General features: G+C 35.2%; 2 protein-coding genes and 1 long non-coding RNA gene across 3 annotated transcripts in view; 2 read left to right on the forward strand and 1 right to left on the reverse strand.

The window, feature by feature from the left end:
* The window catches only part of LOC129751603 (DNA helicase MCM8), a 38,568-nt gene that overhangs the window by 11,786 nt on the left and 184 nt on the right, over window positions 1–26,598 (reverse strand). The window lies entirely within an intron of this gene.
* On the forward strand, window positions 1,373–1,998 carry LOC129751605 (uncharacterized). The gene is made up of 3 exons (XR_008738754.1): window positions 1,373–1,517; window positions 1,606–1,752; window positions 1,821–1,998. It is a non-coding gene; the product is annotated as an uncharacterized LOC129751605 (long non-coding RNA).
* LOC129751604 (uncharacterized) lies at window positions 25,616–26,561 on the forward strand. The gene is made up of 4 exons (XM_055747203.1): window positions 25,616–25,682; window positions 25,752–25,866; window positions 25,944–26,319; window positions 26,379–26,561. The coding sequence occupies exons 1-4, from the start codon at window positions 25,616–25,618 to the stop codon at window positions 26,499–26,501; spliced, it is 681 nt and encodes a 226-aa protein (XP_055603178.1). The 3' UTR covers window positions 26,502–26,561.

The raw sequence follows: 26,598 nt of genomic DNA on the forward strand, positions 1-26,598 counted from the left end.
TATTTGGGCTTAAAAACGTTTGTTGGAACAACTAATTTATTCACATTTTCTAATTTGCTTATCGGTGGTGGTTTTTTGTTTGTAGGATTAGTAAGGAATGTAATTTACATTTTGGTGGGTGGTTTTGGCTTTTAAGTTTCCTCTACACCTAGCTGCTTCTTCTCGGAGATTTCTCCTAATGTACACCAGCGCCTCTAGCGCTGCCTAGGCATATTAACCTTCCCAAAGCTTGCCCGGATGGGAGTAACTGTCGGTAGTTGAAAGTGCTTTTCTTAAGTTTCCTTTAACTTGACAAAGAAACGGTTCGGTGCGTTTTTGCTTTCACCACCGTAGGTTATTTCAAACTCATCGGTGGACCATGGATTTAGATATAAAAGGGTTTGACTATGGTGACGAAAAGTAGTGTCGCGAGTTCGCTAGTATAAGCTACGTTCTTACTACATTTTTGTTTAAACCGATGATACTAACTCCCAACGTAGCATCTTACAAATGCAGAAAACCACCAATTTTTTTAAAGTAGTGTTGTGATTTTACGAATCTCAATTCAGAGATTCACTTAAACACGTCTGTCACTCGCAAGAATAGATCAATGACTGACTTTGTTTTGTTTGTTTGTCAAGTGCTGCCAAAATAGCAAATGTTCTCATAGAAATTTATTTTATTTTATTCATCTACAGTGTTGCCGAATACAACTATTATTTTATTTTATTCTTAATTAAATTTGATTTATTTTCTGTATATTCTTCATCTTATCCCTACATTCCTTCTCACCTCTATTCTCAATTAAAACTTTTCACGCATCGTCATTTGTTTTTTTTTCTTTAGTGCTAAATTTAATTAACCAAATATTCTCTATTTTTATTCCATATTCCACATCTTTATTCTCCATCCTACAAATTTTATTTAATTTCTGCTTATCCTTCATCACATTTCTACATTCTTTCTCAACTCTATTCTCAATAGAATCTTTACTTTACCGACTTTTGTTTTTCTAAAATACAAAATTTTATATCCCAAATATCCCTCATCTCAATTCTACATTCCATTCTCTGCAAAAGCGATTCATTTTTTTTTGGCATATTTTTCATTTCATCCGAAAATATTCGTCACAAATGCCTTCCCAATTTGTGCTTTCTCTGTCGCTCTGCTTTTATTTATTGTCGCTGAATCCCCAAACCGGAGTTATCGTCAATGAGCGCTGGCGACATTTACTGCACGCTCATATTTTATTAACCATTAATGACTTTTCTTGAACCATTTCATGCGATTTCAGAAAGAACTGCCATAAATGTTGATTTTTAACCGTAGTGAACGGTTCAATTTTAAGCATTCCAAAGTTCTAACGGAAAAATTATAAAATGGTTAAATTTCAACCGCAATATGTTACAATATAGTGGCCATCTTTGGACGCACAGTTCGCTTGTTTTTCTTACGCGCTGCCGGCTGAGTTCAACTGAATTTAGTTGGTTGAAGGAGTGTACAGCTCCAGGAGTATTAAATATTTGATAACAATACGGGTAAGCATCTGCTGAAATCAACTAATGAAAAATAAAAATAATTTTTTGAATCAACGCGGAACTAACCTATATTTTTTCTACTGAACAGAACAACCGGAACCTCGGCAGAAAGCTCTGAAATAGCTAGCTGTTTTGAGGGAGAACAACCGATCGGCTCTAGGATTTGGATCAGGTGCTTCCAGTCAGAAAACAGGAATGGTAGATGGCAGCAATACCAACGATAGCGATGCGGAAGGTGACTGCTTAGAGCAAAACAAAGAATAAGGTTGGTACTCAAATTCGGTTTTTGCTTTGCCATTTCAGAAATGACCAGCAGAGCACTTCCTCCGAGTCTGTCCGATTCGAAAAATTCAGTAGAAACCCGACACTGAAAAAAGAGAGCAGTGGGCGCAGGATCAGGTACATTCATCGGGGAAAAGGCAGTAGCGCTTATCCGGAGTGGTGGCAGCAGTGACCGACTGAATACCTGAGAACCATTTAATCGACGGGTTCCTCACTTCATATCTTCTTCATTGCCAGCATCCGATTGTGGAGGTTACCGGAACAAGTTCATAATGGAACCGTTTTTATTAACCAATAAAAGATCCTACGAAAAACTCTCAGATTAATTCGATCCTGTTCGGTGAATTTTTCCCTTAATTATTGGATTTTAAGCAAAAAAAAAAACATAGAAACCAAGGAAATTCCCTCCAATTTCTGCAAATTTTCACTTTTTGATTATGCTTGAAAAATAACCATAATCCAAGTTCTCCTTGAAATCTCATTTTATGAGTATTCACGGTAAAGTCATAAAATGAGTTAACCCGGGAAAACTATCATTATGGTTATTTTTCAAACATTAATGGTTTAGTCTGGTTCTGCGTGTGGCGACACTCACTGGCGACAAGCGCAGACACCAGATACCTAGACTGACCACTGAAGGCTGATTTTGGCGCTTGTTCCGCAGCGCTATCTACGGGTTATCGTGAAACTAATGGCAACATACACAAAAGGAAAAATCTCGATATATCACACACACATTTGCATTGTGCTATTTATTTTTTTACATCTAGCGAAGAACACGGTCGTTTTTGATTTCCTACTTTTGATAGAAAAAAAAATAACACGATATATTTCGAAACCCGTTTTTGAATTGGAGCGTGTGTGAATGGATCAATCACGCACTTGGTCTTCCGCCACGAGCATGCACGCCAGTCAGCAAGTCAGTCGGTCGGCGAGCAGCGGGTGAGTCAAGCAGTGTGTGGTTCCTCCGGCAGTTCTTGAGCCGGTGGCTCACTGGTACTACTTCCAAACTTAGGAGCTCCGGACCGGTCTGCACAGAGCGCATTAACCAAATGTGGTTAGAATTCAACCATAAAGCTTATAAAAATACATCGACTTCGACAGAAATGAAAATTGACTGAAAACTTGAGATTTTCTGATCCATTTCCTTATTGCGTTGTGGTTGAAAAATAACCATTTTATGACATCTTTGGCTTCATTTGTAAAAATCACTTTCAACTGCAAGACTTCGACATATGACATCGCATAAACATTCCACTGATTGTATATTGCAAAACTACAGTATATTGAATGTGGCTTTGAATTATATTACTGTTTAGAACTGTTAAATCAGTTAAATGGACGAGATTCTAACAAAATTATGTTGAACAATCTGTTTCAGTTAGAGTTTCTCAAAACCCTTCACCTAGCCAAATTGCCGCATTTATAGAGGTTTACAAAAACTGAATAAAACAAAAGTAGACGTGATATTTACAAAATTTGTAAAGCAATGTTTTGTTAACAGAAGAAGCTTAATGAAAATCTCAACAACGAAATATACCATTAAGTCACCATCTACAACAAAAAACCGGTGTCAGATTTTTATTTACTTTTTCCTCCAATAAATCCTAAAACTTCCCTTTCTATGAAAAAATTAGTCACATTCGAAAAATGTCTTCTTTTCAAAATATCTAACTAAACTTGGATACCAAACTAGCCCTTTTACTGCCCACTGGAAGAGGCAGTTGTGGAAAAAATATTTTTGGCTTCGAGATGATGCATTTTCCATCAAATTTAGTACAATTTCTAACAAAGTGCGTTGGTTGACATAATGATGATTCTTGACAAACAATCTCAATTATCCGAGTCTGTTTATTCTTAGCTATTCTTAGTTTAGCTTTTCCTGTTCTGTTGTTAAGTTATTATTTCATTATTATTTTTTTGGTTAAATTTCGAACCATTTTTTGAATATCGCACGTGTAATTGATTTTATCCATGGGTAAAATAAAACAAACGTGAATTCGTCACATCAAAATATAAACATTAAATGAATTCACTCACACAGACATACGATATTTGACATTCCATAAAACGACAAGAAAATAAAAATGATTTTCGTTTGCATCAAGATAGTACTGTTCTTTTACCATTCAAAATTCGTTTTGGTGGTGTTGAAAAGCATTGAAATCGATATATAAGTTTAGTTACAGCGAAATTATTTCTTATTTACTGAGCATCGGTTAAGGAACATTAAAATGACCCTTATTCAAAATTATAGTTTTTGAAGAATGGATTCATTTAGTAAACTAATTACTTTCGAAATATGGTTTTAACAAAACTTTGAATCAAAGAATTTGGTTGAATGTCCAAGGTGAAGAAATTTCGGAAGCAAAGCGAAGTGGATTTGAAGCCTACATTTTGAAATATTCCAAATTCAGTACAGTTTTTCGACAATTTTTTTTCGAATAAAAGATTTTTAAGTTGACATTTCTCACGCGTACTTGCTCTCGTGTACGGATTAAGATGGGGAAAAAAGTCTAAAAACATGGTCGCTTTTATTTCCAGTCCAGTCTAGAATTATGCCAAAAACAGATGTTTTTGACATTTCTCACGCACATTTGAGCAGGGAAAAATACCCGGTCGACAAACACGGTCGTGAAACCACGTGAAACTACCAGCATTATATCACGAATACTTCCAGCGGCAAATAGGATTTAAGATCTTATCAATACATTCATCACATTTAAATATTATTCAATATATGTCAATAACTTATTTCACTCCTCAAACCTATCTAGGTACGAGCCAAGAAACAGTTAAGATAAATTAGAATTCAAGTTTTTCAAGGATTTATATATTGCTTGTCTTTTTGGTCGCAGTCAAACCTTTCAGATTATGACAAACAATTCCGAACTCAATGAATTATTATGATACAGTAAATTAAAGTAAACAATTAACATTGAAGACAAAAACGATAGTGAAAATGTTTGAGATAGAATTTCAAATACTAATAGGTGATTCAATCAAGACGGTTTTTATTTGGCTTGTTAATTATCAAGTGTATTTTATTTTCTTGATGTAGCACAGTAGTTTCACGATGCCCCGACAGATGGCGTATGATTCTGGGCGACTTGTAGTTGTATGAATTCAAGCGCCACTGATCAGTCTGGGTATCTGGTGTCTGCGCGACAAGTTATTATCAGGACGTGTACAACTTCGAGTGTGTTCTTATACCAAAGATTTTTTATTTCAAAGGAAAGTGCTGCAAAAACAAAGGATTTTTTCCTTTGGTTTTGGTATAAATAAAAAATCCTTTAGTTCAAATGCATTTTCCTCTGTTTCAGAGATTTTTTCTTTTGAAAAATCTTAGATTGAAAATATTAATGCTTTGATACAAAAACCAGTTTCATTTGATTTAAAGTTATTATATTTGCTCAAAGGTAATTTAGATATAGATTTAAAAGCATTTATTCATTGAACCATTTTCCATTTATTCCAATTGGAAGATTTTTACCCTGTTTTTTCGAAGTTCCAATTAGGAGTTTGAATAATAAAAAGATACAATTTTAGTTCTTAAATTCTTTTTTATTCACAAACACATAAAACACTGGTTCACTATAACCGAGTAGGGTCCTTGATATCGTTGACAAAGTTTCGCATTCTCCTTGGGCCGGTCAATAAACTTCCGAAAGCCACTCCAGCTGCTGGCTGGTCCGACTGGTGATTGCCGTTGAAGATTGGGCCGAAAAAATACGACCGCGGGATTTGGGGAGGTGTTACTTTGCGCAGCTTTCTCCATGTTCGAGAGACTTGGAAATCTATCCGTCGGCCGTGGTCCTGTAACTATACAAGCGTTTTAGAAAATCTTGAATTCACTTAAATATTCAGTATTTATCAACTTACACTTACCATTTTGCATCCTGAATCCTCCTTATTTATAGCTTACTCCGATTCACTGGTTTGATTTTCAAAACGAGCGGCCGAACTTTATTTGATTTTTCGGTTTTCTGTTCTTCTTGCAAGTCAATGCAAAATATCTTCTAAGTTTGAAGTTTTTGTTTCAAAAAATTATTCTTTTCAGTTTAAAACATTTTTCTTCGGTTGAAAGAAAATTTACTTTGTTTCTAAGAAAATATGCAATTGAACAAATTTCTTTTGAATCAAAGAATTTGTTTGAAATCAAAGTCCAAAGTTATTCAATTCAAAAAATGTATTCTTTCAAAAATTATTCTTTTCAATAAAAACTATAATTCATTGATTCAAAGAAAACAGGAGCTGGATTAAAAAAAATTAATGTTTTGAATCAAAGTCAGATTTAGTTCGTTCCAAAATTCAAGTTTACTCTGCGTGAATACACGGAATCGTCCATCTTGTGACAGGCAATCGTAATAAGGCATTTCCCCACTTGTCAGACGAACAGCTGATTTCTCATGTTTACATTTTCTCGGCATATCGTGGTAGGGTAAACATAACAACAACATTACGCATGTTCAATGACCAGATAGTAACGAAATAAAACCGACAATGCAATTGTAGTGGTTTTGTAAGCGCATCTTGGTGAGAAGAATAAAAGTTCTTTATTTAATGATTTGTAAAAACACAACAAGTTAAGACATGAAGGTATGTTGATGCTTTTAATGAAAGAAGTTTTTAAAAGAAAGCATTGAACAGTGCTTATCATCAAAGATCAAAATGGCGACCAGTTGGTGTTCACATTTTTCAAAACAAAAACAAAAAGCTACCCTACCATAATCTGTCTCAGGAAATACTCTATCATACACACAAAAAAAATCTGAGTTTTATTGCGGAAATTGCACCTATTTAGACTCCTGTGCAAATAATTTCCACGCAGAAATATTTTCGCACTGACGCACACATAGACAACCTGTGTCAGTTTTTCAAATCAGCCGTTGCTCGCTTCTGATTTTCGAATCACATTTCCAAACGGCATAATCGTTATTGTTCTGGCGAAAATTGAAATGCTAACCAAGGAGTTTAATAACGAAAATTGACCGATCAACAAATGAAAAGAAACGAACAGAAAACAGAATGCATTCTGTACATTTGGGTACAAGAATGTAAGTGGAACAAATAAATCATACATTTCGGGCGTTGTTCGAATTTCTGAAAAATTAGCCAAAAAAAATGTGGATTCACTGACAATTTTTACTGACACACCAGTCGCAATTGCTTTTGATTCAATTTTATCCAAAGATGTAAAGAATATCGATATGTGTCATTGTCTATGTATAGGTCTGTGAGCAGATTTTACTGCGCGCAAATTATTTGCACGTGGGTCTAAATAGGTGCAATCAGCGCAGTTTGTTAAAGACGGCAACGGTGCATATGAATGTTGATTTTTTGGTAGAAATAATTTGAGGTAACTGAACTCTGATGTTGGTCCTTTTTTCATATAGTCCCTTTTCAACTTTTAGCACATGATAGTTTATATAAAGAATGTGATGGTGTTAGTGAGTGCGGAATTGTTATCTGTCAAATCAGATTCTCTCAATAGTCTAAAAAATCATGCAATTGACAATACATTTGATGTAAAATTTAATTTCATGTAAAATTCGGTCAGATGTGCTGTATACTATAACGCAGCCCTGAAAAAAATCATGCGTTTCCTCATTCGGGTTAATTTGTTGTAATTTTACATGACTTTTGTTTGAAACGATGTTTGGAATCTGAAACGTTGCTGTCGAGCACAGGGTGTGTCTTATTGTTTGTCAATTTTAATAAATATAAAAAAGTGAAATCCTTTTAAAAATTTTCACCAAAAACAAACTATATTTTATTGCTCATAGTAAAAAAAAACCTCTTAAAAATAGTATAATACTAGATTGAATTTCGTAGATTTCATTGGAAAAGTGATATTTTGTTCTAAGCAACAGTTCACTTCTTGTCTTTGATTTTTAATAATTAAAAAAAAAATATAGGAACAGCTCTAACCGATAACATTGATACGAAATCTAATAATTAAAAATGAATAGCACAAAATGTAGTCAGACTAAATAAATATTGCACAAAAAGGTCAACATTATTCTCAATTTGTTGTTACAAAAGTTTCATCACAATGGAGCTTTTTATCTCTTTATTATTCGATTTAAGTATAAACTTGTGAATTCTAAAAAAAATCAGGTTCTTTGATTTATATACATGTGAATCGTTTTGAATTGTTTAATATTTATACAAACAAATTACAAGCTTCATTAACCCTTCCTCACATCCCATCATTTTGCAAAGGACATTTCAATGTACAACGAACAAATAACAAGTATTAATAATCAAAAAACATTCTAGATAAACATAGTGATGCCTATTTTGGAAAGTAATGAAAAATGATTTTCAAAATATCCATCCAAAAAGTATTAAAGAAACTAAAATAAAATTCAGATACACCCTGTAGCAGGATCGTTTCACAAACAAACACCGAACGGCCGACCGGTAAGGAGCAAGTTCGATTCGATGCGCCAAGAAAATGCCGTTTTAAATCTGGAACTCGGAGATTTCAGTTATGTAAACCATTTTGAAAATCTTTCTAATCATTGTTATGTCATGCTTTGTTGCAAGGCTGATGGCTAAAAGTTGATAAAACAATGACTCAAAAACTAAAAGGGAACAATGAGCTGGAACGGCTTCATTGTTATGGTCATGTAAATTCACATTGTCATTTTTTTCGTTTCTGGAATTTACATTACGACATAAGTCTTGTAAATTTAGTAGAAATAACGTGTTCCATTTATTTGCAGGTTATAACATGTAATTATTTAATACTGTGTAGGCATGGTAGGCGAACAATTCGCTGTCAAAAAGCGCTCCGTCTCCACCCCCCACCAATGAAAAACTTTTGGTACTCCTTGCCTACTGTTGCTCAATATGCAACCACCCGTAGCTGTATAGGCACGCTGCCCAGACAACCAGAAGTCGTATTTTCTTTTACAGATTACATCGTAAAGAATGTTATTTATACTCATTTTCGTATATCTGCACCTACAATGCGCGGTCCCAGCATATTCTTTATCGTATTTAAAAGCATTGCATGATTTTATTACGACAAGAAGAGAGACTCGTATTTATGTTCGAAATAAAAAAACGTATATAACTGCATTGATTCGTAATAATGTGCATGCAATCGTATACCTTTGCGAATTAATTCGCATGTCTGATTTTCGTAAAACGTATTTGCTGGTAATCGTAAAAGTATACAAAAAAGTTCAATAAAAACGTTTATGATGATGGGACATCGATGATTGGAATCGTATTAAAGGAGGCTTCAAACTGTTGGTCTATTTTTAGATCATCGATGACGTGTTCTACGATTTAAAAAATTTAAGTTATAGAAATATACGATTTGCTTTTGGTTTGATGCCTTTGAAGCAAATCCCTTTGAATTTATATATTCCAGATAGCGTCGAGGTACCATCATGAGCTGCAAATCGTATGGTCAGGGGATCAAATCCAGGTACTAACAATAACTTCATGAACGTTAAAAAAAAATCAGCAATCAGGCAAATAATAAATGTGTACGATTACGATATAAACTTGAAACTTGAAAGCAAAAACGCATTCCTTTGAAATAATCTTATTTTTATTATTTTTGGGGATGAATAAACCAATTGGTTTAAAGTACAAAAAAAAAAATTATAATTTTATTTTTATTCAACTGACGGAAAATGAGAGCCCTGCACTCAAGTCGCAAAAGACAACCAAATAAGTCGTCAAACTTTCCATATTGTTACGAAAAATGTCGTATATTACAACCTCAATCATCTGTATGATGATGTAAATTGTCATAGTATATTCCAAAAAGAATGAGGGTAGTCGTAAATGATGCGCATGACAAGTCGTGCAAATCGTAATTTAATACAATCCACATCAAGAATATGATTGCTAATGTACCTATATGGCCTCCAAAATGATACGTATATACTGGTTTTGCTACATAATATACAATATGTTTACACCTATATTTGCACGTATATTTGCGTTGCAAATTCGAAATAGGGTAAGTGAGCCTTAACTTGGCATGCTCCTTATCTTGGCATGCCAAAATGCATTTTGGTGTTTTTGATGTCAAACATACGCCAAAAAATGAAAAAAAAATCAAACATAACAGAAAATCGCATATTGCAACATTCTGCGTAGCATTTGTTCACAATTGAATTCAAATGACTACGAAATAAATTTTTTTCACATGACAAACTGCGAATAAAATTATGATCTTCGGAAAAAATCTTAAATGAACCTACCTTGCTAGTGCATCTACCAACTTCGGATTGATTTTGAAAACACACCTCTTCACGGAAAAATCACTAAAAATTACCGTTGATTACAGCGAAACATGGCAAAAAATATAAAATTATTATTTACTCCAAACGACGTACATTTTTATCTAGAATTTAAGAAAATATAAAAAAAATTTTTGGCCTAATCTTGGCATGCAATTCCACAAATAGAAGTATGTATGTATGTGTGAAAACGACATCAGCAGGCAGTCGGTAGCCGGCGGCCGTTCGTCGGCCGACGGTGCACAGTGGTTTAGAAATTGAAAAGCCGGTCAAAAGTAATGTAAAGGATTGAAATAAATTTAAAATATCATGAATGTATTTTGGACTAAAATTAATTTATTTATCACTCAAGTCGACTCGAGCTTATTTGGCATCTTCGTTGGAATTATAATGCTACAATTTGAGCTGCTCTTTTATAGTAAATTTCGAGAACTTTTCTTCTCAATAAAATTTACTTTTCAATAAATTAATTTACCGAATCCGAATCCGAATTGATATCTTGGATCTCAATGTTGATGTTACTATATCCATACTCAAAAAATTCCACATTTGGAAATGATGTTTAACGTATTTTGATTTAATTTGATTTGATGTATATGTGTCGCTTTGAAAGGAATTGTTATAAAGCTCAAATTATGACACTCTAAATATTATGTTTATTTAAAAAAATTATTGCACTGCAATGTTGGAATACTATGTAGTAACGAACTTAATTTTTTATTGTTTGCAGTTTCATGTGGAATCAAAAATCATATTTTGACCAAGTTTGTTTTTTATTATAGATCACTGTGCATCAGCAAGAGGTGATGACGTTTGCTCTGTAGGAAAGGAATATGCGAAAGAAGCGCTGCCGAATTTGGGTGATGATTTTGCATGAGTGCGAGTGGGATGCAGCTTGAATTTCACCCAGCTTTTGAATTTGCTGTTCGCTTCCATTGCCTATAGTTTCCAAACGAATGAGTGAGATGCAACCTATTTCTATTAGACTGGCTGGAGTGAGCGAAAGTTTGTCTTGTTTTGCTTTCCCGGTGTACGCAAACGATTGCTAGAAAATTCCTAAGGGCGACATTTTAAATATGTATGATTAAAAGAATCTTTCGCTGACTCAAGTTTTAGCTTTAGCTTGCTTCTTGCCTCGATCATAACAGTTTTTAAAATGTCGGTCCTTTTTTTATGGGAGTGGAATAAAAAAATATGAACATTTACTATCTTATGTTACCCTGTTAACTTTACTGGAAACAGATCTATCATGATTGCATGTTACAGATTTAGGAAACAATTTGTTTGCTTGATTAATGAACATATTTATGTTATGTTTATGCCATAGTTTGGAACTTATAATAGAAATTATGAATACACAAAAATTTAAATAAACTAGTAATGCTTTTTGACGCAAGATTATAATTTTACATGCAAATATCAATTATAAAAATTGATTGACATTTCGTACTTCTGACTTTTTGAAAACAATACAGAACATTGATGTGCTTCCTTCCGTGATATTTTCAATGAATACGTGGGGCTGTTGTTGTATTAGTGAGGCAAGCTTTTCCTAGAGACGGCCAATTTAAGGAACTCATAAAGGGCCAAAATTCGGCGCGGGGGCTACAATAAGGAGCATTTCAATCAATAGTTTGATCAGGTTTATCTCAAATTATCAACCGTTTTCAAACAAGGACATATTTTTACTGCATTTCAGGCTAGTAAGCAATCATATTTGTCGAAGGACTTTTGAAGGTACACATTCCAGGTAGACTACAATCATCTAGTCAACCATGCCTTAGGGGCCAAGATTGGGTACATTCACCCTACCCACCAAATGGTTGTCTGGGTGGTTATTACTTTACAAAAGCGGTGCCAGTAATGATATTTCACAACGTCGCTAGTTGGCAAGGTTGCCGATCACCAGCGCGAAAACTTCGGATTTCAACTTCAATGACAATACCAGAGCCGGAACAATCCGCGAAAAAAAAACATTCTTAGCAACAGCTTTCTCAAACTGTACTTTCCTTGTTACTCTGTCTCTGTTTACAAGAGCCGGAATAATTCGATAGTATTTTAAGAAACAGCCTGCCCAACCAGAAGGCTTATTCAAAACAAACAATCAGCAGCAGCAGCCTTAAATATCTGTGCTTCTAACGGCAATTCCGTCTTATTTCCACCGGAAGGCCAAATCAAAACAATCAGCAGCAGCTGCCTTAAATATCTGCGCTTCTAACGGCAATTCCGTCTTATTTCCACCGGAAGGCCAAATCAAAACAATCAGCAGCAGCAGCCTTAGATATTTGCGCTTTTAACGGCAATTCCGTCTTATTTCCACCGGAAGGCCAAATCAAAACAATCAGCAGCAGCAGCCTTAAATATCTGTGCTTCTAACCTGGGGGAGGCCAAATCAAAACAATCAGCAGCAGCAGCCTTAAATATCTGCGCTTTTCAGGGGCAATTCCGTCTTATTTCCACCGGAAGGCCAAATCAAAACAATCAGCAGCAGCAGCCTTAAATATCTACGCTTTTAACGGCAATTCCGTCTTATTTCCACTGGAAGGTTAAATCAAAACAATCAGCAGCAGCAGCCTTAGATATTTGCGCTTTTAACGGCAATTCCGTCTTATTTCCACCGGAAGGCCAAATCAAAACAATCAGCAGCAGCAGCCTTAAATATCTGTGCTTCTAACCTGGGGGAGGCCAAATCAAAACAATCAGCAGCAGTAGCCTTAAATATCTGCGCTTTTCAGGGGCAATTCCGTCTTATTTCCACCGGAAGGCCAAATCAAAACAATCAGCAGCAGCAGCCTTAAATATCTACGCTTTTAACGGCAATTCCGTCTTATTTCCACTGGAAGGCCAAATCAAAACAATCAGCAGCAGCAGCCTTAAATATCTGCGCTTTTAACGGCAATCCCGTCTTATTTCCACCGGAAGGCCAAATCAAAACAATCAGCAGCATCAGCCTTAAATATCTGCGCTTTTCAGGGGCAATTCCGTCTTATTTCCACCGGAAGGCCAAATCAAAACAATCAGCAGCAGCAGCCTTAAATATCTGCGCTTTTCAGGGGCAATTCCGTCTTATTTCCACCAGAAGGCCAAATCAAAACCATCAGCAGCAGCTGCCTTAAATATCTGCGCTTTTAACGGCAATTCCGTCTTATTTCCACCGGAAGGCCAAATCAAAACAATCAGCAGCATCAGCCTTAAATATCTGCGCTTTTCAGGGGCAATTCCGTCTTATTTCCACCGGAAGGCCAAATCAAAACAATCAGCAGCATCAGCCTTAAATATCTGCGCTTTTCAGGGGCAATTCCGTCTTATTTCCACCGGAAGGCCAAATCAAAACAATCAGCAGCAGCAGCCTTAAATATCTGCGCTTTTCAGGGGCAATTCCGTCTTATTTCCACCGGAAGGCCAAATCAAAACCATCAGCAGCAGCTGCCTTAAATATCTGCGCTGTTTGTGCTTATTCTACCAACCACGCCATTGTCGTGATTTTACGAATCTCAATTCAGAGATTCACTTAAACACGTCTGTCACTCGAAAGAATAGATCAATGACTGACTTTGTTTTGTTTGTTTGTCAAGTGCTGCCAAAATAGCAAATGTTCTCATAGAAATTTATTTGATTTTATTCATCTACAGTGTTGCCGAATACAACTATTATTTTATTCCTAATTAAATTTGATTTATTTTCTGTATATTCTTCATCTCATCCCTACAAGTAGGTACTGAATAAAGCTAAAAAAATGTAAAAAAAAATCGAAACTATATGTTGGTTTGTTAGAGGGTTAATTTCTCAGGTCCTGAGGGCCATTTTTTTTTGTTTTGGCTCAAAATGCAAAGTTATGTGTAACTGAATGGTACGAAGCTAAGGTCTTAGACAAAGTTAAAAAAACGCCTTCCGCGATAAAACGCCTTCCAGAGCAGGAAGAAAGATATTGTGTGAGCAAAATTTTTCCATAAAATTCTGAAAATTTGGATTTCAGATGAAAACTTTTCTTTAAAATTCGGCAAAAAACTGGATGAAGTTTGAGCCAAATTTTAAGATCTCAGGCCCTGAGATGATGAAAAAATTACCTTAAATTGACTCAGTTGCCTGCCTTGAGCCATTTGGTAAACTTTTTTTTTATTTACGAGGAGCTCGTTAATCCTTATAAAAACTGTATTTAAAATTTCAAATTGATCAAATTGATTATTTATTGGTTGAAATTTTTGAAGCCCCTATTGATAAAATTTTTGGCTTGATGTGGTCACTTATTTTGCCCTAATTTCATTTGATAGTTTCTATTCTCCCCTACTTTTTTGCTTCATGGCCGCTTCTAGCCCTGTAGAAGGTAAGTTTTGAATAATTTTAGATGCTCCCTTATTTCTGGTCGAAGTAGGAAAGAAGGAGGCAAGTCTTTATTCTTACGATATTCGGCATAATTTAACTTATCTGGAAAATATACCGAAATGAAACTTTTAGATACTAATAAGGTTTTTTTTACAGTAGTGAGTGTCGAATCCGCCAGTTTCCTTCCGATTCTAACTACTTTCTATTTTAACAACGCACATCCGTATAATCCAATAGTCGTAGAACAACTGAATAATTGCTCTGCTCCTGTTTCGGAGCTTGGCTTTTTCTCGCTCGCTCTCAACTTACACGATGAAACGCGAAACTTATTTATTCTTATTTTATATACATATCTTTTTATTCATTTCATCTATCCTCTACATTCATCTCCTCCTCTACTCTCAATCTTACTTAACATTACGAATTGTTAGAAAATTAAAACAAACTTAGTATCAATTTTAAATAATCGCACCAAAAGTCAAAAAGATCATTATGGAAAATGTGAAGAAATATTCTCCCCACACTTTCGTCAGAGAAACGTTTTTTTTACTTTGTAGATGTTTTTTTCTTATTTATCTCTTTTTCCAACTTCCAGCGATTTGAATGTTTTTCAAACTTCTCTCTTTATTATTTCTTTTTCGTTTATTATCATTTGTCAATAACGTTTTCAGTTCTAACCAAAGGCTGATCTAGTTTTTGTTTTGAAATTCTTTTTGTGCATAACAGTTTTTCGATTATGAAATTCGGCGCTTACTTTATTTGGCTTTTTTCTAGTATTCCAAAACTTTATAAATGTTTCATTTTAATCATTAACCTGTTTTTGTCATTTTGAATTATTTTCAAAAAATCACACAAAATTTGCTCTAAAATTATCTGCATTAATGTTACTTTATTTCAATGATTCATTTTTTTTTATTTGCTTTTTTATACCTATAGTATATCTTTTGAATAAATATGTTGTCAAAATTTTTGTTTTTTTTTCTATTTTGTTTTTGGTTTCATTACTTCATAATTCATCCATCTCAATCATCTACCATTTTTGGGATTTAAATTTATTTAAAAACTTTCTTATTTTCTTCTTACAACATTTGCCGTAGCTATTTTTTATATTTAATTTTCAAAATTACATATCTATTTTATTCTTTCCTAAGCTCAATTTTTCAGCTACTTGATTTCAATCATTCAGTTTATTATATTTACATTTACATTTTAATATCTTTTGTTCATACTTTTTCGTTACAATTCTCAATTGTGATAATCGGGTTCCATCTTTCATGCCCATTTACTTATTAAATTTCTATGGCTTTCCAATATCCAAAGCTATTTCATGTCAATCATTTACCATTTTTAGCGACTTAAAATTTTACTTTTCAAAGATTTATTTTCAAGTTTAGTTTATATTTTTCAATAATTCTTATTTTTTAATTTTTTTTAAAATCTCAATTTTTCATAATTGTATTTTTTTTTAGCTCACTCATCACTTTTTTGTCATCTTTTATTTTCCCATTCATTGAACGTTTTAATTTGCTTTCATTCCTCTAAAACTGCTGCATTTTCAAAGTTTTTTATTTAGAACTATTCGCTGTTTCGATGCTGCGCTGCTGCCATCTCGAGTAGTACGATGAAGCGTGAGCAACATTCTGGGTAAACGATAAACTATAGAAGACTTTATAATCTTTTGAGTAAAATTTTCATAAATCCAAATGATTATGAAAAAAAACACAAACCAAAAAGTTTATTTTTCCACTAAAATCGTAATAAATTTGCCCGGTTGAAGAGTCAATTTTATGTGATTGATCCATTTTAAACTAGTCAGTCGGTGAGAAAAAACCAAATGTAACCAATGTTAAATAATTGTTTGCGCCTATTTTCAAGACTTTCTTTTTTTTCAAATTTGTTATCTATATTTTTATATTATATCTTTATATTGAACTTCATGTCATTTTGGCTGGTATGTATGCATGAACGATTTGTTCGTTGTTACTATCAACTAACTGTTGGATTAAGTTTAAATATAACATTTCATAAATAAGTTAGATATAAAAATGTATGAAGTTTCAGCTTAAGACAGTATAAAATGTTAAATTCTTAATTGAAATTCTGTACGGCTTTTGGTTGCATTAATTAAATTTTCAATAAGTTTCGCCAAAAAAAAAATCAGACCATAAGGTCCGATAAAACGACAGAACATGATAATACCATTGAACGATGTCAATTTAATAGCATAAAAGTAATCTAAAATTGTGTAGTAGCTCGAGAATCTTGTTTTTATTCACTTAAACCACCATCAAATATAAAAATCCACCCTCCAGCTTTCAAATTATTACGCCTGATTTTATGTAGCTGCAGAAGAAAACTTAGTAGAAAATAGCAAAAATCTATGGATTTTTGAATAGAAATTTCTAGCTTATCAATTGTTGGGGCTTTTCCAAATTTTGAAGAAATGTTAATTGACTTATCTTTTAACAAATTGCAATTGAAAATGTGCACTTGGCTTAATTTTTCATTCAAAAATATGTGAAATACTCCAAGAGGTTTTTGGAATAGTAAAAAAACCACATTTTTTGTCGTCGATTTACGATGCATCACGGCACATACAGATTTTCTCCTATAGCTCACAATAATCTCTGAACCTTTTACTTTATGCATGTATTCACAATTTTTTGAAAATCCTTACCAAATCAGAGAAAATCATAATTTATTACAGGCTAGTATTTCCACCCATTTGTTTACATTTTCTTGCACACACACGATCTGTCAAAAATTAGCTTCGAAATCGCGGATGACACCCTGCTTTATTGGAGCTCTGCCCTTGCGTCAGTTCTCTTATTTTGCTACGAAGCTCTGCCCTTGCGTCAGAACATCACCTTTTTCAATTTTTTTTTGATTTCCTTCTTAATATTGTATTTCGAAACTCTGCCCTTGCGTCAGAGCCTCAACCTTTACGATTTTTTTTTGTTTCCGATTCAATATCAATATGCAAAAATTATCCATCCAACAACTCTGCCCATGCGTCAGAGTCAGTTTTTTTTCTAGAGCTCTGCCCTTGCGTCAGTGCTCTGCCCTGGCTTTGGAGCTCTGCCCTTGCGTCAGAGCTCCATCATCAGCCTGCCATTTATCATAAATCTTTACTTTTGATCAGAGCTCTGCCCCTGCGTCAGAGCTCTGCCATATCAAACCATTTAAAATTGTTTCTTCTGTTCACTTCACTTTGAATTCTCCAAAACGAAACACTAAGATAATTTCCTTTGTTTTCAATATCACTAACTTACCTGGCGGAGGGAGTCTCAACTGCGCCATTGTCGAATCCGCCAGTTTCCTTCCGATTCTAACTACTTTCTATTTTAACAACGCACATCCGTATAATCCAATAGTCGTAGAACAACTGAACAGTGTTCCGAATATCAATCAAAACAAACACTCAGGATGCGTTTCCTGTTGGAAACATTCTGATTGTATAATGGGATAGCGCCTCTCGCAACTGCTTCGCCTGGCTGGTATGCAATCTCGATCAGCGCTCCTATCAGCTATGCAAACCGAGTCGCATCATTCAGAATAATCGGTTTAGCAAACATCGCATATCGGAGATGATTGAGATACAAACTGATCCATTCTGAATGTAGCTCACTCAGTATCTGCCTGAATTATATGAAATTCAAAATTATTTTTTGCAGGACGAGAAAAATCAAACAATTGTGAGGAACACCATAAATTCTCAGTAATTTTAACGTGACGGACGACAGTTTAATAAAAGAACTTGTAAAAATTGAAAAACACGGCGAAAGTGAACATTTTTCCCTCACAAACACAACTACAATTTGATTTTAATCATACTGATGTTAAAAAACGTTATAACAACAAATAAATTTATTAATTTGCTGTATATCAAATCAAACAAAATACGCTTATGATCGGCTTCATGTATCACTCACTCAATGCCTGATTCATTCACTCCTGATCGAAGACCAACAAGATTCGCCATATGCATTGTGCATTGGTGAGATTCCAATTTGATGATGGTGCTGCACTGTTTTGACAGCAAGCATCGTGCGAGGTGATCTGTATTTTAGCGATGAATTGAACGATCGATGATCGGGTAGGTCGAGTAGCAATCAATAACGAAACCCGACCGCTGTACGTTCAGGTGCGAAGGGCAATCAGAAACATTCATTGAAAATGAGTGATATTTGGAACACTGCAACTGAATAATTGCTCTGCTCCTGTTTCGGAGCTTGGCATTTTTCTCGCTCGCTCTCAACTTACACGATGAAACGCGAAACCCAATAAGAGCAAGTTCACTGGTTGAGATGGAGTTGGAAATTTCGAAGGTTTACATCACATCACAACACATTTGCCGTCCACCGTGTGTGGGGCCAAACTAGTAGCCACACGCACACTGCCTAAACCACTGTGAATATCGTCGTTGTCGGAGTTCAACCCGAATCTAGCTCTCTGCTTCACGCACATGCGAGCCGATCAACGTCGCCCCATTCGTGAGCCATTCCTCGGCGAAGTCAGTCATGTGCTCGGCGCTCGCGTGTTGGGTGATTTCCACTCTAAAGTTGAATCTGCACAATGGCGACTGTGTCAGGCTTGCCGGTTTGAGTTTTGTGAACCGGTGAAGAGGAAAAAGTAAACGGGAAGAAAATTTGGAAATCACCCTGCACGCGAGGAGTGTAAGTGGTGCCAGAAGAAGCGTTAAGTGATGTAAACGTAAGTATAAAAAAGTTAGTCGAAAAAGGGAAAGCAAAACTTAGGAAGCGCGCTGAGAGTCCGCTTCGAAAATTCAAAGGAAAAGCGCGCTGAGAGTCCGCTTATGAAATTTTGAAAAGGCGCGTTGAGAGTCCGCCATCAAATTAAAAGGCGAAGCGCGTAGAGAGTCCGCTTCTGCAATTCCAAAAGAGCGCGCTGAGAGTCCGCTTCTGAAATTTAGAAATGGCGCGTTGGGAGTCCGCCGAAAAAGAAGAAGTGCGTTGAGAGTCCACTTCTGGAATTTCAAATCAAAGTGCGTTCAGAGATGCGCGTTGGGAGTCCGCGTCTGGAGTTTCAAAACAAAAAAAGCACGTTGAGAGTTTGCTTTTGAAATTGAAATAAATTGAAAAGAAAGCTCGTTGTGAGCCCGCTTTTGAAGTTACAAAAGGGCTTTTAGTGTCAGTTTATGGAGTCAGATAAAATAGAAAATGGCTTGAAGGTAGCCATAAAATAGACGAGAAGACTGCATTGAAAGTCCAATTCTAAAATGGCAAGCGAAGTTGCTTGGGAGGAAAATATTTTAAAAGAAAAGCACGTTAAGTATCCAGTTTAGAAATACCGTGTTTGGAGTCCACTGGGAAAAGAAGGAATTCTATACACAGAAAAAGGAATTGTGTTTAAAAGAAAACCAAAATCGTTAAGATCTCGCTTCTTATATTCAAGAAACAAAGCGCGTTAAGAGCCTGCTTTCGAAATTTGAAAAGTGTGATGAGGGCCCGTCTTTGGAAGGACAGTTTGGAAATAAATTGAATTTGAATGTCTGCTCCAAATAAAAAAAAAAAAATCAAAATAGCGAGTGATGGAACTGGGTTTAAGTAAGCAATGCTGATAGAAGCTTACAGAGTCCGTTTCGTGGAAAAAGCGTTCTAGATTTTTATTTGAGTGTCAAATAAGAACAATGCTAAGATACCAGAAAAGCATAAAGAGTCCGCTATTCGATTCAATAACAAAGGGTGGTGAGAACCCGATATGACTGATATTTTAAAATAAAAAGAATATTAGGGAATATATGATCCAAGCAAAATTATAGAAAAACAAACTATCGTGTTAAATTGACTGGCAAATACTTGCGGCAAGTCCGATTTGAAAACAAACGTATAGATGTGATGGGAGTTCACTTTCGTTATCCATGAAGAAACTGTCAAAATTTGAAGAAAAATAAATAATAAGAAGAACAATTGGAAACATGTGCACTTAAGTTGATATCATTAACACAGATTAACACATTTATCCGCCAAGAAATTAAATGACTTTGTCGGTACGAGGATGAATGGGGGATGTCAGAAAAGATAAAACGATGAAAAGAAAACTTTACTTGAAAAAAATAAGAAAAATAAAATAAGAATTCTTTTCAATTGTGATCACCGATGCTAAAAAAAATCATTTTGCTAAGTTATCTCCAACGCAAATACGGCAATTGGATTCATTTAAATTAGAATTACAAAAAAAATAAATCAAAAAAAAAGGCAAATATTGTAATGATTGCCAGAAATATACTTAAATAGATTCCATGAATTGCTACGATCTAGAACCAAGGCTTTCTTACAAAACCAAAAACGCATTACGGAAATGGTTTCATTTGTGTGTGAGTGGAATTAAAAGTTAACATTTTACGCACAGAATGGATGATCCAGATGAAGTTGTTCTTGCAATGAAAAAAGGGGGTTTAACGCCATTAAGCAGTACATTGGATATTGCTATTCATGTCAAATGGATTAAAATTTAAAAAAAAAAAATTGGATGAACATTGACGCGATATTTATAATATACAAAAAAGCCTAATATATCGTGTAGCAATTTTCCATGAAGTTGGTCTGAAAAAAAAAACGAACTATGGTTTAATTGTAATGAATAAAAAGACAGCAATTCTCAAAGGCAAATCGTTGGCCAAAACACACGGAAGCAAGTGTTAGATGTTCTCAAAAAAAAGTATGAAGAGTATGAAATAAAAGACTGCCTTAATCAGATTTGATTTAACATACATGTTTTGAGGTGTTTATTAAGTATTTTTTTCCCTTTTTTAAAGCATTTCGCATCCAAATGTGCGATATAGATTTTACTAAAGATTTTTGAATTTCTAAACCCTGCAACCCTGCACCGGCCCTATTCGGATACACTGATACTATTGATACACTGCGCTTTGGGTTCGGTTGTTACACGAATTCTAATACAGTTCTTCGCTTGCTTCGCTCTGCTGATTCAGCGCTCGTACATGCATCGTGCGAAACGGTCAAAAGTATAACAGGGTTACCACACGTACAGATTTATTTAGAAAAGCGCAGATATTAGAGCTAATTTTTGCTACAGAGTCTGCTCGTACAGATGACAGATTTTTTGTTGTTTTTGAAATATTTATAGTGATTGAAAAAGTTACAATTGGTTGAAGTATTAGAAACTGTTTCAATTTCAAACATTGGAGTTGTGAAAATAACCGACTCTCCGACGATTGTACTAAATTCATCGTCGGTATAGATTTTTTAGAAAAAGGACGGATTGGTTGCAGTACAGATAAATGGGCAGCACTGCAGTCATCGCTTTCGTCCTTTTCTACTACGCACACATGCAAACCCCGTTCATCGGCAACACGAAAGATCTTGTCGGAGTAATTTCTTTCAATCTCTCCGTCTGACTCCCACCAGTTTTGCAATCGAACAGGACGCAATGTTTCAAACACACGATCGGCCGAATGATATTGATGCTTTTTGACGAACGGTGATGTTAATGTGTTTATGAAATGCTGTTGTCGTGTTGCGTCATATTTTCACAGGCTACCTCATGTAAGGATTTTCTCAAGTTCAGTCTGCAAATTAACAACTTAACGTTGAGCGAGACAGGTACAGCTATTATGTGAATCTTCAGTTATTAAAATATATGTTTATGTACTGTTGACTTTTAAACAAATGGAAATGAATAGGCATTATTAAATGCCTAAATGGGAAAAAACGCAAATACCCATATGGTGCCAGTTGGAAGGTTAGGTACTGGTTACATCCGTGCATGGCTCAATTGACAATGGTGAATCGCTGTTGAGGTTGGGTGTTTTGCATGAGCACGAATGCAGATAAAATTTCAACCAACTTGTGAAATTTATTGTGGATTTTTCTTTCTGAGTGAAAAAGTAGCTTCATATCCATCCCTATCGTTTCAGCGGGAAAGCTAAATGGCCATCAATTCGATAATTTCATGTTGGATTGCTGTTTCAAAAGCTTCCTGAATTTGGGAAAAGCGGTTGGCAACACTATTCTTAATTGATTGTTGGAAAGCCTTGATATGCTCTGTTTCTTTTTGTTAGAAAAGCATACTTGTGAATTTAAAGAAGCATGATTCCGCAGAAACTTTATATCGAAACGTATCGATAACAGTCGGTATTCAAATGAGGCTCTGACAGAAGACGTTGATGGGGAACTAGAGAAACTTTGAATTTATTTGAAGATAGAACTTTTTATAAATGTGAAATTCCTAAAAACAAAATACCAATAGCTTTCACTCGAATTTCACTCCGATTAGCTGTCATTCTTATGATAATTTGTGTAAGAATAAAGAGCAAGCTTGATACAACAGCCAACCTTTACCACGATTAGTTGACTGCCGCTCATAGCAAGTCCGTCCCATTTGCGTTTTTGTCATTTTTCAGTTAATCGCTGGAATCACTTTAATTTTATCTGTAGTTTCAATAGAAAATTTTGTTTTCAGCACTTTGTTCTGATGAACATTGAAAAAAACCCCAAGTCATTTTGTCCCATTGCACAAATGATCGCAAGTCGGTCCCATATGGCTTAAATCATCGCATGTCGGTCCCACTGCCATAAGGGCCCAGCAAATGATTTTCAACAGAATTAAAACGAAAAAACAAACCTTATAAAGCGAAAAACTTTAGATTCCCGTTGCAGTGACAGATTCTGGTGATTACTTTGATTAAAAACGCATACCAGTGGCGAATTTTCGATGGAACATTTTACGATTTTTCATTGCCGTTTTTCTCAATTCAACAAAAACGCAAATGGGACGGACTTGCTATGAGCGGCAGTTGAGCTCAGATAGTAAACCTTCCGTATAACATGAAGTTTGATAATTCATGTTCTGTTCCATTGAGCTTGGATTATCAACGAAATAAGATACTGTTTTGATTTGTTTAATTAAGCTTGGCTGGCAGCCGTCAAATAACTTAAACTATTGTGTTAACAGTTGTTAATAAAGTAGAAGTGAGAGAAGTTATTAGATCAATACAGTTGAGTTGGGTTGGACGACCTTTAATATGAGCAAGGAAGCGGTTTAGAATTTGAAGGTAGTGTCCCCTACTTTGTTAGAAAAACCAAAATAAATACAGATGTTGGTTTTTATTTTCAATGTGCTTAAAAAGGTTGATAACACCCTCGGTCGGTAGCACCCATAGCCAGCACGTGATTTGAACTGTTAAGCTGTAAGCGCTTAGCTAGATTCACTCAGTTGCATGAGCTTAGCAAATAGCCTTTGCAAATTCCGTTGATTTGTAAAATTTTGATTACTAACAAGAAAGATGTGGCGGGTCAAGATTGCTAGAATGATGGAAATTTGAACGCCTGGAAACATTTCACGTTCAATTTTTTTTTCATCAGAGAAGAAGGAGGATGTGTGGGGCCAAACTAGTAGCCACACGCACACTGCCTAAACCACTGTGAATATCGTCGTTGTCGGAGTTCAACCCGAATCTAGCTCTCTGCTTCACGCACATGCGAGCCGATCAACGTCGCCCCATTCGTGAGCCATTCCTCGGCGAAGTCAGTCATGTGCTCGGCGCTCGCGTGTTGGGTGATTTCCACTCTAAAGTTGAATCTGCACACACCGGTGTTGGGAAAATCTGATATTCGAACAGTTTCGCGCTGCAAAATTTGTATCGTATAACACTTTTTGGCGGAGGGTGATAGAAAAACACGATGTTTTGCAACACCGAACCGAGTGATAGAGTCGGCGTTGCAGTACAGTATTCGTGCATGAAACGCTTCGGTGCTGCCATCTAACTTATGCTCAAAACCTCAGTTGAGGGGAAAATAAAGGAAATTGAGCAATTTCAGGATTTAAACATAAAGTGATATTTTCTTTTTTTTTAAATCTTTTATCACTTAAATTGATACGAATTGCAATGAAGTTATTCAACTCTTTCAAACTTACAGCCAATTTTATTCATGCCCTTGCCAATCAAATACATTTTGAGGCGCAGAGATGCCAGATAGCTAGGTGAATAAATAAATTCTGCTTGTTTGTTTTGTTTGAGCGGTTTTCGGGAGTAGGAAATTTTTTCGATTTTTCATTTGAAAAAGATATTCCGACGGAATGTCCGATAACAAGTTCGGAACGCCGCCTTTAATGGATCCATAATATTTAGAAAACGGAACCCTCGCTGTTAATTCGACAAGTGTCAATCAGATCAAACGTAGGCGTCGAATCGGGAGTAAAATTCAGCTTGTGTTTGAATTACCTATACTTTTTATACGTCACTTGCTTAGTTATCACTTTGAAAATGATTTAGGAAGAGTTCAAAAACTTTATCAATTCGTGTAATCAAATGCACTCCAACACAAAACTCCTAATCCTGCAGAATACAGTTTAATATTGGAATGCATTTTATAACTTAAACAATACTTGTTCATACATATAAATAATAAAATTTTCATATTGACACTAGGTACTATTTCAAGTTAATGATCAAGTAAAATAAATTTGTTTTCAATTTTTAAACGGTGAATTCAAAATAAAAAAAGTCAGTAAAATTACTGAAAAGCAAATTCACTTGGCATCGCTGGTTGCTTTCGATTTTAAACCTTCGTATTCTATCACACCGGTGGACGGCCAACATTTTTGGTCTATATTTCACGATAGAAAAATTCCCATCTGTGCTACAGCTGTCAAAATTCCTACCACTTTTTCCCAACACCATTGGACTTGCTCTAACATGTAAAATTTTGACCTATATCAACTTTCTTATTTTATATACATATCTTTTTATTCATTTCATCTATCCTCTACAGTGAGCACTTAACATATCATTAAAATAAACATTTTCAAAGTTTCAGATCATGAAAAAAAATTAAGAGAAGAAAATAATACCAAATCATCTATGTAGCGAAATTTAAACTCCGGTTGCAGCTCTCTTTTTAAAGCTTTTGCTTCTAAATTATGTTGCAATTTGATTGGAAATGCTGGCTAAGAAATAAAATTAAATCTTAATTATTTTTTCAAACTCAATTTATTTTTGTAAGGTAGGTATAGCAAAGCACACCGGGTCAGCTGTTTGTTTATACCTACAATGTATTAAAATTTTCGGGATTCGTACTATTTGATTACTTTATCAGCTGTACACATTCGACCGTCGATAACATAGAAAGCTATCTTCATTTTAGCTAATCTCTTGACGCTTTGTCCTGAAATGCCAATGATATTTTGGGTTGCAAAACCGTAGCTTAATCTGATATGGCCATTTGATTTAGGGTAGCAATGAAGATCATAACGATATTTTTAATTTTGTGCTATCTCGCATGTTTCGTTAATGGCGCTGTTAGAGGTAATTCTTATGTTCTTGGTTCTTAGAGTTCGCCCACTAAATTATCATAAAATAATTTTCTTTTCGTAGTCATCGGTTCTCAAGTGTATTTTGAGAAGGTAGCAAAAAGAGTGGTGGAAATACTTGAAACACGTTTTATCACTGGATCGGATCTACCAATCGACAGTTATACAGCAAGTATTAAGTTAGTAGCCGAATATTTTACGGGATTTAATAGAACAATATATATATATTCATTCTAATTCTATTTTAAATAACCAGCATCACATCACAAGGCATCCGTCTGGATGGAGATGTGTCATTCCATTCGGCTTTTGTGGCCCGCATTGGTGAAATACAGCTCAGTACTCAACGTTTCCGAGAAATTCTTCTGGATTCGGAAGTACGTTTCGAGTCGGAAATGCTGTGGCTGAACGTAGCGGTTGTGCTAGATTTTACGGCCGATCTTGAAGGTTGGCAAGGATCGGGAACAGTGTTGGTTACGTTTGCGCAGCTCCAGTTTCCAATCGTAACTAAACGTGAATTCGCTTCCGGAGAAGTCAGCGGCAGTTTAACTTTCATGAGCATTAGTAATCAAAATGATATCACCATTGTGGGCCATCCGAACAACGCCCACGTGCAGATGATTGCGAGAGCAGTATGTTGAATTTGTAAGATTTTAATTAATCATTTAGCTAATGCTTTTGGTTTTTTTAGATTAACACAAACTTCGATTTCCGAAATCACATGCTAGAGCCTTTCAGACGATGGAACTTTCAAAACATTTTGAATGTCGTACTTGCTGAAATACCTTTCCCTGAAGTGTGCTACAATTGTTGATAACTTTAATCTTTAGTGAAAGATTTGGTAACATCAACAGACATAAATAAAAGTTGAATAAACTAAAAATACTTCTACCTACACTTTTCGGGTCTTG

The sequence above is a fragment of the Uranotaenia lowii genome, chromosome 3 (assembly GCF_029784155.1).
Source record: "Uranotaenia lowii strain MFRU-FL chromosome 3, ASM2978415v1, whole genome shotgun sequence".
NCBI classification, from domain to species: Eukaryota; Metazoa; Arthropoda; class Insecta; order Diptera; family Culicidae; genus Uranotaenia; species Uranotaenia lowii.